General features: G+C 34.9%; 1 protein-coding gene across 1 annotated transcript; it reads left to right on the forward strand.

The window, feature by feature from the left end:
• The first annotated feature begins 21 nt into the window (after positions 1-21).
• LOC121425437 lies at positions 22-5,252 on the forward strand. The gene is made up of 4 exons (XM_041621489.1): positions 22-213; positions 1,677-1,829; positions 2,236-2,466; positions 3,821-5,252. The coding sequence occupies exons 1-4, from the start codon at positions 112-114 to the stop codon at positions 4,082-4,084; spliced, it is 750 nt and encodes a 249-aa protein (XP_041477423.1). The 5' UTR covers positions 22-111; the 3' UTR covers positions 4,085-5,252.
• The last annotated feature ends 12,448 nt before the right edge of the window (positions 5,253-17,700 follow it).

Here is a 17,700-nt window from a genome sequence, read left to right on the forward strand (position 1 = left end):
GTATTGACTTTGCCATAAGAGCTGTAACTTTGTCTTGAATTACCAAATTCGAATTCTTTCGGACATCGTCTACGAATTTCCAAATATTTTGACCTGACGAGAATATTTGAAATGGCACTTATGTGTTCAAGCTATAAGTTTAGAATTTGCTCGAGTACAGTGGCAGCAGCTGCAAGATTCTGTCGGGGTCTCGCCGGGAATGACGGGGCTGGGGTAAGTTCACTCATCACTGTAATTCTCGGCCGTTCAGCACTATTCAACTTCAAGTTCAAGCAAGCGTGCATGCGAGCATGAAGTTCAGAGACTACTCTAAATCAATTAACATTAGGATCTTCATGGTGATATTTTCAGGATTTCATTTTCGTCTCAAACTAGTCTCAAATGTTATTTCGTTACAGAGCATTAATAATCCCAAGTTTAGACCTGTGGTTAAATAAAGAGTTTTGACATCACAATACATGTTGTAAATTATGATCAAGTCAAGAACTAACTTGTTAAAGTAGAATATTATTTTTGTAGACTGTGTCCAAAAAGTAATGCATCAATTTTTAATTTCATTTTCATGTTTGAACATCACATCTTTACAGGAAATTACTTGTCTTAAAGTTAAAGCAGAATGGAAAAATAAACATAGGGAAAATACAGAAAGGGACATTAAAAAAGTTGAAGAAACAAAAGAACTAACAATATTAGAAATGTAATTACCAAGACTAGTATACAAATGTTTACTTTGGATGAGTTGGAATCCAGACTGGAGGATTTTATGTAAGTACTGGGTAGCTTAATAATAATACCATTGTGGTCAGAATATATAATATGGCCTTAGAGACACACACTATGCAAGGAAAGGATGAAAAGTCTTTAAAAATAAACCCATTACTATAATGGTTCAATAATGATAGTTTAATAAACAGCATAGGAAATACATGCAGTGCAGGGCGAACATTATTTCTAGAGTCACTCCAAGAATTGTTATTGTAAATAATATTCAAGATTATTTTAAAAAATCTTTACTCTATATTATGTGGCAGAATAATATTTTCTTTTACTTCATAATTGCTTCTTACCCCTGAAAAGCAGCCCTTAAAATGAAAGAAATAGCCCCCAAAATTCTGTGATGACCCTAATGTGGAATAAAAAGGCAGCTCCTAAAATATAAAAATTCTATTTTCTACTCTGGTTTTAGATCAGCACTTTGTAAAAGATTGCAAATCAGGAATCCTAACTGCTATCAGAAGCTTATCTGATTACTGTAGCTAACACTAGTACATAACCCCACCCCAACACCATCTCTTGTGGAAACAATATGAAATGGTATTATTGGCAAGTTTTGGTAGACTTTATGTGCCAGTCTCATGTTTGAACCAGTTTTTGTTTAGATTGATTTCTTCATCAATCATTTAATCATTTTACCTATATTGGAATGATAATGTGATACATGTTAATTTAACATAATGGCAATGCACAGACAATAAATCTTGACTAGCGATCAATAGTTCAAATTTTCTATTCCTGCTGTTTTCAAGATTTTTTTGTCTTATTTATCAGATCGAATGTGTGATATTATAATTACAAGGGGAAAGCCAGAAATTTTATCTTTAAATAATCAATATGACCTCCCCCAACAAGCCTTGCTTAATATTCTATTCTTTTCCAACTCCTACTGCTTCATTTAGTGCACTCGGCTCTTAGGAAGGACTCGACCGATCTGCACATCGTCTTCTAATTTTCAAAGTGACAGCTCCCCACCTATAAGTCACTTCCCGATTCCAGATAGAGATACTCTTCCTGATGATCTACAGGAAGTTATGGATCAAGTGGAGGAGAAGGTGTGTATGAGCTTGTAGGGGAATCTTGAGGCTAAAAATTGTCACTTTTCAACAGGGTTCAAACTAATCCAAGGCCATAAGGTTCATAAGGTAGTTTTTATTGTCCAAATAAATAAATAAATGGAAATTTGCTTTTTTTACATGGTATTGAACATAACATAGAAAATGATCACATTTACAAAAAAATAAAACACTGTTGTATTATGATACATGGGAATATACACGTGCACAAGATTTGGAACGTTTTGTGTAATTAAATTGACATGAAAATCAAGATTGAAATTGGAATTTGAACTGTAACTAATATTGGATGATAAAATAAATAATTTTTTGATGATGAGAATTTGTTCTAAGCCTGCTAGGTCTTTCTTCTTTTTGTATTGATCACCTTTACCGTGAATCACAGGGTGGATTTCTACCAAATGTCTTCAAGATGCTGTCCTACCACCCGGACTCCTTCCGCTCGTTCTTCAAGTATTACGATGTCCTGATGGAGGACAGTGGTGGCAACCTCACCAAGGCTGATAAAGAGATGATTGTGGTGGCAACGAGCTCCGTCAACAACTGCATGTACTGCATCGTTGCTCACAGTGCGCTGCATAGAATTTACAGCAAGAATCCGACCTTGGCAGATGAGGTGAGGAGAAGGAATTTTGCATATCGTCAAAGTGGTACATTTTACAGTGAACATATATGTATATGGATTGGTATCAATTGATCCAATGCCAATTTGTCCAATTACCAACTCGTCTACAATCATTAGGTCGACCATCAGTTTGTCCTCTATCCTCATGTTCTAATTGCCATTTCGTCCATCACCATTTCATCTAATAACCAGTTGGTTCAATAGCCATTAGTCCATACCTGTATCATGTGGTCTAATTGGAATAAGTGTTAATTGATTGAGCAAAATGGAAGAAAACTAAATGGATATTGGACCATACGGTTATGAGACAAAATGGTCATAGACGAAATGTTGGACGGAATGGTATTAGATTCAATGAAGTTAGACCATGTGATGAGTGGACGAGTTGGCAATAGAAAATTTGGCGATTTATGTATGACTACCAAAGGAGGTGGTTGGAACTAAAATTTTAATTTGGGATCAATTTGAAGATGGATAAAACACTTATCAGACCATGCTTTCATTATTAGGAAAAATGAGAGAAAAAAGTAAGAAGCCTAACAATGATGACTATTAATTTCACATATTTAAATGGGTGTGTTATCAGTAGAAAATGATTTAATAATTGATTTTAAGATAAATGAAACATCCCTCTGGGCTCCGACAATATATTGGTGAGAAGTTATTCAATTATACTGAAATATAAAAGTATGATGATAAATGTAAAATACATATTAAAGTCATCAGCCCTGCCCATTGACTTGTGTTGGTACTGGTTTTGATAGATCTTGAACTAAAAACAAATAAATTTTTAATGATGCCATGAGACTGAATCAGTAGATCAAATAATTATCAGATCATTTCAGAATAAAATGAACTTACTGGTCACTTAGTAGCATAGTAAATAAACTTATTAACGAGACCATGATAAAGGGCAGTGGCGGACTGTGACCCGGAGGAGACGAAGCATTGGAGGGGCACAGCATTGTTCACAAACAATACAGTGCCCCTCCAATCAATTGTCCCCTCCGGGTCACGGTCCGCTACTGATTAAGGGGGTAATAACTAGGGGTCTGATTGCATTTAAATGCAACTTTTCAATTAATCAAAAGCACATATGTTAGAATTCTGCTTGATTTGTAGGCTGTTTTGAAACCTATCTCTTTTGTAACGGGCCATCGATTTGTTAAAATGAAAGCTCTAGGTAAGTTTGAAGTGTCATATATATATATATATATATATATATATAGGCGGTCATGACATTTTTGCACTGAACGGCATTGCCTATAAAAATCATAAGAATTGTCTTGACTTTTTAGAAGCGCATTCACTCTTTGTACGTTCTGTGCTACCCCTTGCCCCACAGATCGTTGCAAATGAGCACATGGCAGCCGTGGACTCCCGTCAGAGGGCCATCCTGGACCTGGCCTTGGCCGTCTGCAAGAACGAGCCCATCACCGAAGAACACTTCTCCAACCTGGAGGCCCATGGACTGGACCAGAAGGATGCCTTCATGGTTGGCAGCGTGGCCGCTTTCTTCGCCATGTCCAATCGTCTGGCCCACCTGACGAGCTGCAGGCCCAACAAAGAGTTCCACCTGCTTGGACGGATCCCGAGGGAGAAGAAATAGCGAACGAGGCCTTGACGTATATGCGGGCTCTGACTCGGGAGTGTCCCATGAAGTGAATAGTCAGCAATTTTCACTGCCTTATTTCTTTCAAGCCAATCAGGCGAGCGTTACATGACAGGACTTGTCAGACATTTTATCCAACATTAACCATATTAAAAGAGCTTCTCAGCTAATCTAAGCCAAGGTAAGTCAGATCTGACAACTGTCCCATGAAGTAAAGAATCAGCAATTTTCATTGACTTATTTCTTCTGAGCCAATCAGATGCAAGGATTTTTAATAGTACCTTATAACAGTTGTCAGTGAAAAATCACCCATTTATTGTTTTCATGTATTGCTCTCCAGGGGCCTTGGTTCATAAAGGCTTACAACTGTGGTAAATTTGCTATTATTGTAACTACCTTGGAAACCTTGATTGTGATTGACTGCTGAACCCTGTTACCATGGTCGTTGGTACAATAGCGAAGTTACCCTAGTTGCAACTCTTTTTGAAACAGGCACCGGGTCCAAGTGTCTGAAATAGTCTTCCCAGTGGCAGCTGTTCTTGTCTATTAAAATTATCCAAAAGACAAACTCAAGGGCACCAACTGTACATATGCTAATGAGGTCTGTATTTTTAGCCCTACCATTGCCTCAGAGGAATTTTTACTGTACTAAACCTTCACTCTTTTGAGCTGAGTTTGTTTGAACCTGCGCTAGACTTCGGGGTCCGTGCATGCAGACTACCTCGAAAGCATGATGGAATAACAGTCAAATTATTATTTTTATTTTATTTTATTTGGTTTGGTTTAGTTGATTACAAAGATTCGATGGTACAAATTTACTGAAAATTTTAAACCTGGGTTATAGGTTTACCTCGGAAAGTGAACTGAAATAATCCAGAATATTAGGCACATGTACACATAATAATTAGAGAATGGGATTTTAACAACCCCATTCAGTCAGTATGCAGGTCCCTATGCTAATGAGCAAAAAGGCCAGATTCATCCAAATCATCTCATGGCTGAATCATCCTTGCAAAATCTCCTAAATCATCAGACTTTCTTTCTCTAAGAATTTACCTTTATCTTCAAGTCAAATTAAATAGCACAATTGGACAGAGAAAATATTTTTCTTTCATATTGGCCATTTTGTATAAAATATTTTGATAAATAAGTGAATTTCAGGCCTGAATATATGCATCAAAACTGAATTTTCTTCCTTTGTTTTCTCTTGCAAATTGTGCAAAACTTTTTATTTTGGAGCCTCAAAGATATCAATATCACCACAAAGCTAAATTTCCATATTTCAAAATGTCACTCTTAATATGCTGCACCTTTTAATCGGGTCAAGATCACACTTTTCCCACCAAGGTTGAAGACAAGATTTCTCAAATTTTGGAGTAGCGTGAAATTTAGAGTTCTTGGGCCGTATTCTGAAAATTGTAGCATATCTTATTTCAAAAGTTTTACCTTCATTACAAAATCTTTAAATAAATTCAAACACATGACCTGAAAGAATGATTCTTCTTTGAAATGATACCAAAATCATGAAATTTGATGTATATTTAGAGCAGCAATGACCAAATTAATTAATAGTCAATTTGTATATCACTTGGATGAAAGAAGCCACTTTTTGGAGACCTGCCTACTGGCTGCATGGCTTGAAACCTTTCTCGCCAATTTGTATATGCATATATTCATGGGAAATTATATGGAGTGAATAATTATTGAAAGTATCATGTGGTTATGTATCAACATACCGGTGTGTTGACTCAGTTGGTAGGGTGTCCATCTCACAACTGGGAGGTTGGGAGTGTAAGCCCCGGCTGCGTCAGACCAAAGACGTTAAAAGATGGGAGTGGCCGTAACTTGATTTGATATTCAACGATTTAAGGGATAAAGCAAATGTTGCCAACATCGATCTGGCACTGCACAGTGGCTGTAGGGTCCAGGATCAATTTGGCAAAACAAATTTTTGGTCATGTCACACACTATTTCTTTGTATTTTACAAAACATTAAATATTTCTATTTTTGTAGATTTGACAACTGAATCATAATAAGAATAAGTAGAATTAATTACCCTCTTGTTCAGGCGGAGTCAAACCCTCTCGTACACTACAAGAGGAAGAATTGAAATATTTATTTGTATGATATTGAAACAGAATGTAAATAGTGAGTAGGTATATGTGTTGCTTGCTACCCATACTGTACACAGTGCATCCCACAAAAAGGAAACCTGGTGGGTATTTCATGAAAGTTGTCAGCACTGATTAAATTGTCAGTGCTGACAATTTCAGTTATATCCTTGGTTTTGATTGGCTGAAAGGCACTGGCTCTGAATGTTACTATGGTAACTGTTGGAGAAAGACAACTTGTCAGTGCTTCCAACTTTCATGAAATGGTCCCCTCTTTGTTGAAATGCATTTCAAAATTATTAGATATATGTTTCTATTACGGATTTGACACGTATGGTAAGTGTGGAATCTCTTATATAATTTGAGACCAACAGCTTAGTAACTCATTCACACATGGCAGATTGCAAACAATAGATCAAAATAAATAGATTAATAAATAAATAAATAAATAATAATAAAAAAATAATTAAATAAATACTGAGGCCTATCAGAGTCGATTAGTGCAGAAACTCATGTGTGAATCTGAATCCACTCTCATTTTAGGGATCAGTGAAAGAAACTTAACAAAGATTACAAAGAAATGCTAATAAGCCTATAGTCGAATAAGCACAGTTGTCATTTTGTTAACCAATCTTTTCTGATTTTTTTTTTTGGTTTTGACATTGAAATTTCAAACTTGTCTTGCACATTAATGCGTGAAGTGTTTGTCTTATATCAGGTATCAAAATATAGAGGAATAACTGAATCTTATGATGATGAAAATGAAATATCATAATTCACTTGCCTTTGAAGAATAATAGGCAGGTGAATCCTAGTTTCATTTTTTCTGGGATGCACTGTATTATGTTTCATCAAAATAAGTGAAAATCTAGCCTATTCTTATGAGATCTTCAGCTATGATTGTTTTCTTTCTATTTTTTTATTTACTTGTTGTTGGAGTAGACTTGGACTTTACTTTAAGTAAGCAGATCTGATGATTTTATCTTGAAATATTTGAAATTAACATAATCATGAAATATGTAATTTTTGCACTATTTTTAAAAACAAATGATATACATGACTGTGCTGATGATGTTATGAATTGTTATATGTGTATTTTCTTATCTGAAATCTGGAATCATTCATTCAATTATTCATTTTTTTTCTTCGTTCATTCAAACGTCCATCAATCCATCCATCCATTTTCATTCATTATTGTTATGATAGATGTGCAGTATATATTATGTTGATCTTCTATTGGGTGTATTTGATTTACAGTAAGTTCTAGGGGACTTGGTATTTTCACTTTGGTGGGGGGGGAGGGTTCTAATTTCTCTCCATGCATATTATGAATAATTTCATTATTGTTATATATATAAAAGCTCCTATAATAGATTCAAATACATTGATCAGTGTGCATTGTAATTTAAAATAGTGTGCTCATCACAGCCAGCAGAATATATATATTCCGACGTCTGTTGGAATTATGTATTAATGAATTGTGCAGATGTTTATTTGGTTGTATCTTATTGAGATGAATATATCATTTATTGAGATGAATATATCATAAATACTTTATTCAATAAATGGCATCACTTCTACTGAAACCATCATGACAATTGTTTTGAATTTTCATGTTATTTAAAGTTGTGGTATTGTATATTTGACACACAATTTATTTTCCAACTTCCTTTTTTTATTGGATAGAATGATAACATAATATTTTAGCATAAGTATCATATTTTTCACAATTTTCCTTTTCTTTTTGTTTCTTTCCTTTTTTTCTTACTTATTAAAAATTCATTGGGGGGTCTGTCTCCCCCCCCCCCTGCATGTAAGTGTGTTGGTTCTTTTTATATAATCCGGTCCTGCTTCAATGATGTATCTACTTTACTTTTCAATTATCAGTGTCACTTCCTATTAGTTCCATTGTTGTTTTGATCTATATTGCGTACATTAATCTCTACTTAATACCACGTCATCAATGAAGATTTTTAGAATCTCGTTTATTAAAGGACAAGTCCACCCCAATAAAAAGTTGATTTGAATAAAAAGACAAAAATCCAACAAGCATAACACTGAAATGAAAAACAAGAAAGTTTTGCTTGATTTCTTAAAACAGATATATTCACATCCTGGTCCATATGCAAATGGGGAGACTGATGACATCATCCACTCTCTATTTCTTTTGTATTTTATTATATGAAAAATGAAATATTCAAATTTTCTCCTCACTGTCGATCAAGTGAAACAACAATTAATTCCTCCCTGAACATGTGGAATTAGCCCTTAGCATTATATAGTTCAGTCAAGTTGGTCCTTATAGTCAAATCTGCACAAAATGAAATATTTTATAATTCAAACAATGAAATAAACAAAGAAATAGTGAGTGAAGGACATCATCCACTGTCTCATTTGCAGGTCACTTAGTTGTGTATATCACTGTTTTGTGACAAATAAGCAAAACTTTAAAATGTCATAACTTTCTTATTCTACATCCGATTTTGATGAAATTTTCAGCTTTATGCTAGTTTGATTTTTTTATGTATTCAAATCAATATTTTTCTGGATTGGACTAGACCTTCAAATGTAATTTGAACGAAAGACCTTGTTTTGAAATGAAAGTCTTTCACTGACAGTACAAATCCAAAATACATACATATAACGTTTCAGTCCAACAGAGGGCGTCTGTGAACTTTATAGCCTGATAGGAAAAAGTGGGGCTCCGTCAGTCTAAAAAAAGTATAGCTCTGGACTCGCACGACAAAAATTCAAATGAACCCCCTCTATATCACTAAATGATTCCCCATTTGATTAGCTGATGAAAAGCCGTTATCGCCCCATCTAAACCATTTAAATCCCTATCCGGGGGCATATTCAGCATCGACCAAATTGGGGTGCATTTTTGCAAATAAAGAAAAAATCAAGCAATATACAAATACCGGTCTTGCATTTTTTTTTAAATAACAACACCCAGGGAGAAAATTTTCTGTCCACAATTCTTTTTTCTAGCAAAACGAGGGCAACGATAGAGGCAAAAAGATGTGCGCTCATCCCTACCCCCACCCCTCCCCCCCCCCCCCGATCCTCACCTGTTTTTATCCTCTTTTCTCACCGATGGCTGTGCCCATAATTTGCCTTAAACATTTTGTCTCTATTTTTTTTTACAGAGCTGAACATAATGACAGCGGTAGTGTTACCCCCATCCTTCCCAAAAATGAACTGAGGCGAAAATTTGTTTGAAAAAGGAAGAATGAAGTTTAAAAAAGAGAGAAATAAGGAATGTGGTAAAACATCTGTTAGTGTAGTATAGAGCGCTGTTCAGGAGGGGCACCATCCCCCCCCCCCCCGCTTTTTCAATAAAAAGAGATGAGATGGGCTTTTCCGGAAGAGTGACAACATGAAAGAGAATATTACACTCTGACTTTATTGATTACAGTTTATACCACTAAATTGGACCTCTAGGAAGAACAGAGCCATTGTATCAACGGCTCTGAATAGAGTGACCCATTCGTATTCTTTTAAGTGTTTATATATTAAATCTTATATTATGTAAAATGTATTTTGTTGTGATTTTTATAGAAGTAAAATCAAACAAAACAACCTGTCTCTCACGGGGGGGGGGGGTGTTGTCGTTAGAGTTGTAAAACAGCGTTGATATGATATCAACGCTGAGTAGGGCAATCCCACCGTCTTTTTAATGATCGTTTCTTTGTAACTGTAAATATATCTATCGTTGTTGTAATTTTTAATTGACGGAAAATAAATACAATACAATACAGAGTGCAAAATAAGCATCAGACGAAGATGTGAACATAGTCGTGCATTAAAATAGCCTTATCTCAAATTAAAAAGAAACTTATTGAAAGGTAATGTAATGCCGATTTTAAGTGAACATAAACACTCAAAGACAACTTTATAATTTGAAAATACAGTGCAGACAAAGAAAACACGCAATTTTGATGATTCGACATAAAAGAAGCATAATTTGTCAATATTGTATCCATATTCACTTATTTGTGTACTTTATACAAAAGAATGTCGATTGGGAGAAAAGGAATGTTTTACTTGAATTGAAATGAATTGTATTTGAAATGAAATGAATAGGCTCTAATAGACAATTATTTTTTTCGTACAACGCGAAGTATTATAGGTTCAATCGGCAACTTTTCAGAACGTGAAATAGAGGAAAAACACAATAGGGAGATAATTGTGTGGGCGATAATCTCAAAGAGAAAAAAAGAATTCAAATAGAATTTTGGGTACTGCAAATAGCATTATAGGCCAATTACGATTAAAATGACCTATGATGGGCACTGATCAGACGAAAATATGGTATTTTCAAATAGAGTGCTATTACGTTCAAACGATTAATATACAGAATTAAAATAGCGAATTTAAGGGACACTATAAAAAGAAATGTGGACACTTTTCAGTAATAGAAGGGGGCACTTTTCTAAGATAGAATTTTTAAACATCACAAAAGTGCATGGGACCCCCCCCCGAGAGCCAACTCAGCTCTTTATACAGCATAAATACTTCTTTGAGTCGAACATCGACGAGCAAGGCAACCAATATGATACCAGCGAACGCAATTTGATGATGAGCAAACTATCTGTGTTGACTACTTCATCGCGACAGATCAAAGTGCGCTGGACCGTATGGGGCTCCATTCATCGCCTACTCCTGCTCAAATATTAAAACCCAGGTCAGCGGGCAATGCGGCGTAGTTTTGAAATGTTAGCCGAGCTGACGTCTACCTACTAGCGGGAAAATCAAGAATATGTTTTCTTGAATTCGACGACATACCAGCTTGTTAACTGTGAAATAGACATTCATCGTTTCCATCTCCGAAGTTTTAGGCCGAGAACAGCGATGGCGTTATCCGCTTGTAAAATAGTCACCCGCTCACGACCAGCCCTTGGTATTGGACTCCTTAGGCAGGCACTCTCTCCCCCCACACACGCCACAAACCAGGTAATGAAAATATATCCCCCTTTTCGTTTCATTTCATTTTCAGTCGTAAGACGTATAAACCACGAATTCATATATGTTTCTTCATTTTGTTTCGATAAAGAACTTTCTGTCATGAGTTCCGATTTTATTAGAACTAATCGATAAAGCATCCAATCGAAAAAGAATATATGACCTCAAACTTTTGTTTTGATTTATGATTGTAGTGTATCATCTTAGCTCTATGTGCATCATCATCTTCATGGTGGCAGTCACACTACTGCTATCGATTTCAACCGATCACTGCTGCGTCATTCAAATAATCGCTGATCATGTTGATCGGTCGGAAATGAGGTTAACTATAACATGACTAATATGACTGCAAAATATATTGAAAACAGAGCCTTATATTTGCGGGAAAAGAATACTACGCATGTGATTGACATGTTCAAAGTGTTATAATGTAATAAGTGGTAATGGAGTATCTGTAAAGTTATAAATGCGGATTATAATAATGTTATCATAAAATCATCGTCGTGACTACATGTACCCCACCCACACTTCAAACGGCCTAACCTCTTCCCTCTTTCTTGACAATGATTTTTTTATATTTTACCAGGATGTAGGCTATAAACTTGTTCTCACGGCTTCATTGGATATAAGACCAGGATATATGACTCTTTATTAAAAATGGACAATGTCATGGGAGTCCCTGCATGCAAGAAATAATATTTACCATTAGCAATTGGCTTTAAAATCTGTTGAATTCTATTCATATTATATGATCAGGGGCGGATCCAGGATTTTCTAAAAGGGAGGGGCACATTAATTTTTCCCGATGTAAATTCGACAAGCAAAAATAATAAATGAATAAATAAATAAATAAATAAATAAATGAATAAAAGGTTTTCTTTTTCAAAAGGGGGTGGGAACATTTGGATAAAAACGGCATATTTACATGACAATTTTGATTATGACTCTCAAGGGGGGCACAGGCCGGCTGTGCCCCCCCCCGGATCCGCCATTGGTTATTTTTTGGTTATGATAAATAGCATCGATTTAGAGTTTGTCACAAGGTTGTAATGAATTAAGGTACAGCTCGGTATAATGTATATCTAAAATCATTCGAGCTCATCCAAGTCTATTCTTCGAATACAACGACTAATACAGCCCTGTCCCAGTTAGACCAAGGTTGCCCGCGACTTGACACAACTACTATTCTAATTCGACCATGCCTTAACACTGCCTTTTCGGCTGTCAACAAATACAAAAAATAATCATAACACTCTTTTGGAGGTTTCCTGGTGAGGAGCTGTGAAAACTGGTAGCAATCGTGAATGAAGGTTCACAGTATAAACCCTTTTGATGACGAGCCCAATGTCAGTTATATACAAAACACCATGAATACATTTTAGTATTTTACATAGCGCTTTATTTCATTTGAATATGCTCGAAGCGCTTTTCAATATTTCTCAATTGATGAATATTTTTACTCTCGAATGTGTACATGGATAAACTAGGTGTTTTATAGAATTAAAATGAATAGCTTCTAAGCTCGTGTTTGAATAGTTATACTTCGAGCTTCGATCGGGGCATGAAAATTTGACAAGCAAAAAAGGAGGTTTTCAACCACAAATTAATGAAATTTCGTACCCGAAAAAAAATTGACAAGCAAAAAAAAAGGTCTTCAATTTTAAAAGGGGGGCACATATCGGGTTTCAATGTCATTTCATTTTTACATTACACATTTTAATTTTTCGTCTCATCTCAATTCCATTAAAATTCAATCAAGATCGAGTAGTGTCAGTTGACATCAAATATCGACAGAGATTTAAATGTGTATATCAGAGTCTCTATACACATTTAAATCTCTGTCGATATTTGATGGAGACAAATAGTGGCGCCACATGAATGGTTTTAATCAGATAAAGGATTTGCATACAGAAGCGAACCGCCGTGTCAGGGATCCACACTCCTCAAGCCCTGCTCTTAACGGATCCCTCGATTTCTTCAACTTTTATTTTATTGGATTTTTTTATAATTTATACAAGTAGCCTTGCAAATTGTTTTATATAGAATGTTCAACATTTAGTTTCACCTTCGTTGTAATTATCGTTATTGATGAATATAATTATCACATTGTTTAGTGTTTATTATAAACACTTATTTATCTTGTATATATAGTCATATTGCTTACAATGTATATTTATTTGTATGGTTATCTTTTTATATTGGTGTAATTATTTCCTATGTTGTATAATTGAGTTGAGAAATGAAATAAACCAAACTTGAAATTTGAACTTGATTAAAATTTATTTACCCCTCGAATCTGATCAGATTGTTTAGGCGCCACTGATGTTATTTCTTTGAGGTTCAATTTTAGGAAAAGACATTTAATGTCAACTAATATCTTGTCAACTGGTGGTTAATTGTATTTAGGAACAGATTTTGAGTGTGAACTTGATGAATAGCGCTGTTCATAAAAGAATAAAGATGTGAAATTATGAAGTAAATGACGGCTGCATTTTTATTCGATTTTGAGTTTGCATGTACTTTCCGAAACTTGTAAGGTTCATTGCATGTTATCATCCTTTTGATGGGCAATTAAAACTGTGTTTGACGAATATTATGGATGAAGGTCACACCTGGAAAGCTTTTCACGACAGGGTCATTTCCCTGTCAAATGTGGGCACAGCCAATTAAATGGCTGGATTTCAATAGCTTATAACAAATTCACAGTGATAAACAGTCTCGTTGACGGTATCGCATCATTTGACAAACATATAAGGACGAGATACCGGATTAAGAATACATTAGCAGCTTCTATGGGAAAATGTTCATCTTCGCTTCGAGTTTGGAATATTCGTGACTGCTCGTGTATTGTTATCAAAGGACCATTATTCCCCAGCATGATGAAATAACATTTCCATTCTATTGAACTCAAGCCCGATGCCTAATCTTTGAAATATTACTCGATAATGGTTTGATGAATTGGCAAGTGGATGCGACAGAACTGGCAAATGAACCGGCATTGTTACTTAACTCGTTCGCTTTTGCGATATTTTGTTCTTGTCCCCCCGGGGGAAAAATGATGAATGAGAAAGAAATAAAAAGAAACGTCCTTCAAACCGTACCGTATTGTTCATACTTCAATTTGGTGTGGATTATTATTTATTTGTTTGCTACCGGTGCAGGTTTTTTATATTACACCAATGCATCTTATTTCCAAACGAATTCCTCCACTCTGTATTTGCCACAGCTCAGTGAAGTTTTTGAGGTTATTACCTTGTCGTTTGTGTCAAGTGCATAGTTTCGAACTCGGAGCATCACGTTCTAATAAGGCACAATAACTAAATACCTTGTGGTGGGCCTGGATCTGAAGGTCTTTCTTTCTATTCTAACTTTTTAGTGAGATAGAAATATTATTACCATTGTCTCTGAAAATATGGCTAATGTACTTTTTGCCTCCCCTGTGCCGACTACGGGCTGATTCAAGTTTGAGGGCCCTAGCTGCCACTCCGTGCCGTCTCGAGTTTCATGAATATAATTGTTCCAAACAAAATATTCCGTGTCATCATTTTTGGATGTACTACTAGGTACATCCGTGTACATTTAAAGGACAATTTCACCCCAACAAAAATTCGATTTTATAATTGATTATTATAAAAAAGAGAAAAATCCAACAATCATAACACTGAAAATTTCATCAAAATCGGATGTAAAGTAAGAAAGTTGTTATATATTGAAGTTTCGCTATTTAACAAAACAGTTTAACAAAACACATCCTGGTCGGTCTGCAAATGAGGAGACTGATGGCCTCACTCACTCAATATTTCTTTTGTATTTCAGTAAAATTATGAAATATTGTCATTTTCTCCTTTTTGTCAAGTTAAACAATGATCAATCCCTCCCTGAATATGTGGAATTAGCATTTCTTGATACCATATGGTTCAGTCAAGTTGGTCCTTATTGTCAAATATGTAGAAAATGAAATATTGTATAAATCAATTAATTAAACAAAAAAAAAAAAATAGTGAGTGAGGGACATCATCGTCTGTCTCATTTGCTTGTTACTGACTGAGTTGTGCATATAACTGTTTTGTGAAAAAAGTGAAACATTAGAATATCGAATATCATAACTTTCTATTTCCATATCGATTTTGGTAAAATTTCAGTGTTAGACATTTGATCTGATCAACCCCAATTATATGGAATTCCATAAAGCTCTTATTTTTCTACAAGAAATGTGCACAGTGTTCTTTATAAACAAAGAGAGGCACGCTTAATTTTCAAGTAAATTATGAATGTATGATTATACAGCCCATCCAGAAAATAAACCCCTCAAAAAAAGTTTTGCAACTCAGTTTTTTTGGATGATATCTTTTTGGTTAAGGAAGTATAAAATATTAAACTGGTATCATTGGAAAGCTGAATTATTCCTCTTTACAATGACATGCCATTTGCTGTGATTATGTAATCATGGAATATGCAGTCACCCTGAACATTGAGAAAAGTCAGAAGTAAAATGTTGCAAAAGTATCCATTTCTATAGAATTTCCACCATGCAGGTGACAGTGAATGCACTCGTTTTTAACATTGCTGCGTATTATCATGTCTGTGTAGTTCATGATAATACTATAGCATTACAAATGACACATGATTGTAAAGAAGGATAATCATGCTTTCTAAAGATATCACTTTTACACATGATGATGGCACATTAAGAAATTTAGTAGCACTCAAACTTGCAGTTGAGTTGCAGAACTCAAACATGACATGACAACGAATTTTGCAACATTTCATTTTTTACATTGCTGCATATTTATCATGTCTGTGTATTTCATGATAACACTAGCATTACAAATGACACATGATCGTAAAGAGGAATAATAATACTTTCCATTGATACCACTTTTCTATATGATGATGGCACACTAAGAAATTTATTAGCACTCAAACTTGAGTTGCAGAACTTTTTTAGGGGTTTATTTTGCACAAACGTGCATTTTGGATGTTGGCGTTGCTGGCTTTCCATAGTTGTGATTGATCGGATTAATCGCAATTCTTGTATAAGACGGGTCTCAGATCTCTTTATGGAGTGTGTGACGAATTTTTACTTTGGGAGCTCCCTATCAAAAGCACCTTTACATTGTTGTACATTTACGACCCTCATTTCACCAAGTAGAAATGCTTTAAAATAATGTTATGTATACAGCAACATTATGTAAATTGTGTGATGATCTTTATAGAAGTAAGCAATATCATTTGGACCAAATGGGTCTACAGGTCAAAATTATGGCAGTACTATTTTAAACACTATGGCCCGAATCAGGCTGAAGTCGGGTTTAAAGTTGTGGTTTACGTATGGACAGCCAGTTACCATATAAATCAAAAACAGTAGAGATATCATTTTTCAGCTAATTTGGCCGTCAAATCATTCACAATTGTCTAGGAAGTATAGATAGATGATTGTCTTTATCATCATTGTCACCGATGAATCAGGAAAGGGAAGAGTGAACATAAGAAACATACAACTTAATAAAAAAAATTGGCACTTTTGACTTCCCATAATTTTAGCACAGAGTTAGACCATGGTCTAAGTTAAACCTGCATGACTTCAGAATACAGGCCTATACGGAAATGGGTTTACCTTACTTGGGTGAGGAAGAAACATATATCTTTCTGGTTAATTGACATTTACTGTAGAGTCTGATTTGCGCTATATTTCGTAGGCCTATACTTATGATTCTATTTTATTCTTCTCATTTTATTTCATCAGACTTCATTCGCCCATTTTTATTATGTCGTTTAGCTATATATGTAAATGAATTTTCAGATTTCTTCAATAAGTGTATTATATAATCATTATTTAATTTGCTACGTTCTACAAACAGTGCTTCTTTTAATGGAACTACGCATTTTCACTCGTTTGATATTATTTTGTACAAGCTTTTGTTATCATATGCAAAAATTGTAAAGTTCTTATTCATTGATCTGCACTTGCCATTGTACTTATATTTGATATTTATTTGTGTTTGACCTATATTTATGATTGGAATGAAACAAATTTCTTGAATCTTGAATTTTGAGTCTTGAGTATGTTTTATGTTACTCTATATTACTCAACATTGTGTAATTTATTACCCAACATTTCATAGAGTGTACACAGTAGAACAATAGCACATTGTAAAGCCTGTCACAACAAGTTGTTTAAATAATAGTTGGAGTGATGGGCTTAAACAACGTGCTTAAAACTTTAAACAGCTTTAAAGTCCTATAGTTTATACTACCCCGAGTAGCTTAATTGTTGTTTTCCATCCCTTTCACATAATAGGAGTCCTTATTACGGTGCTTGAACCGTTTCCAGGGTACCTCGTCCAAGCTCCACGAGTCCCCTTCCCCGGATTCGAAGCCGATTAGTCGCTTTCCAATACCCGATCGAGATACGCTACCGGGTGATATTCAGAGGGTAATGAAAGAAGTTGAAAAACAGGTGAGAATTTCAATTTGAATTGATTTTTATTGTATTGCTTTCTCTAATATTCATGTTTCTTGTAATAATACATATG

This window comes from Lytechinus variegatus, chromosome 12 (genome assembly GCF_018143015.1).
Source record: "Lytechinus variegatus isolate NC3 chromosome 12, Lvar_3.0, whole genome shotgun sequence".
NCBI classification, from domain to species: Eukaryota; Metazoa; Echinodermata; class Echinoidea; order Temnopleuroida; family Toxopneustidae; genus Lytechinus; species Lytechinus variegatus.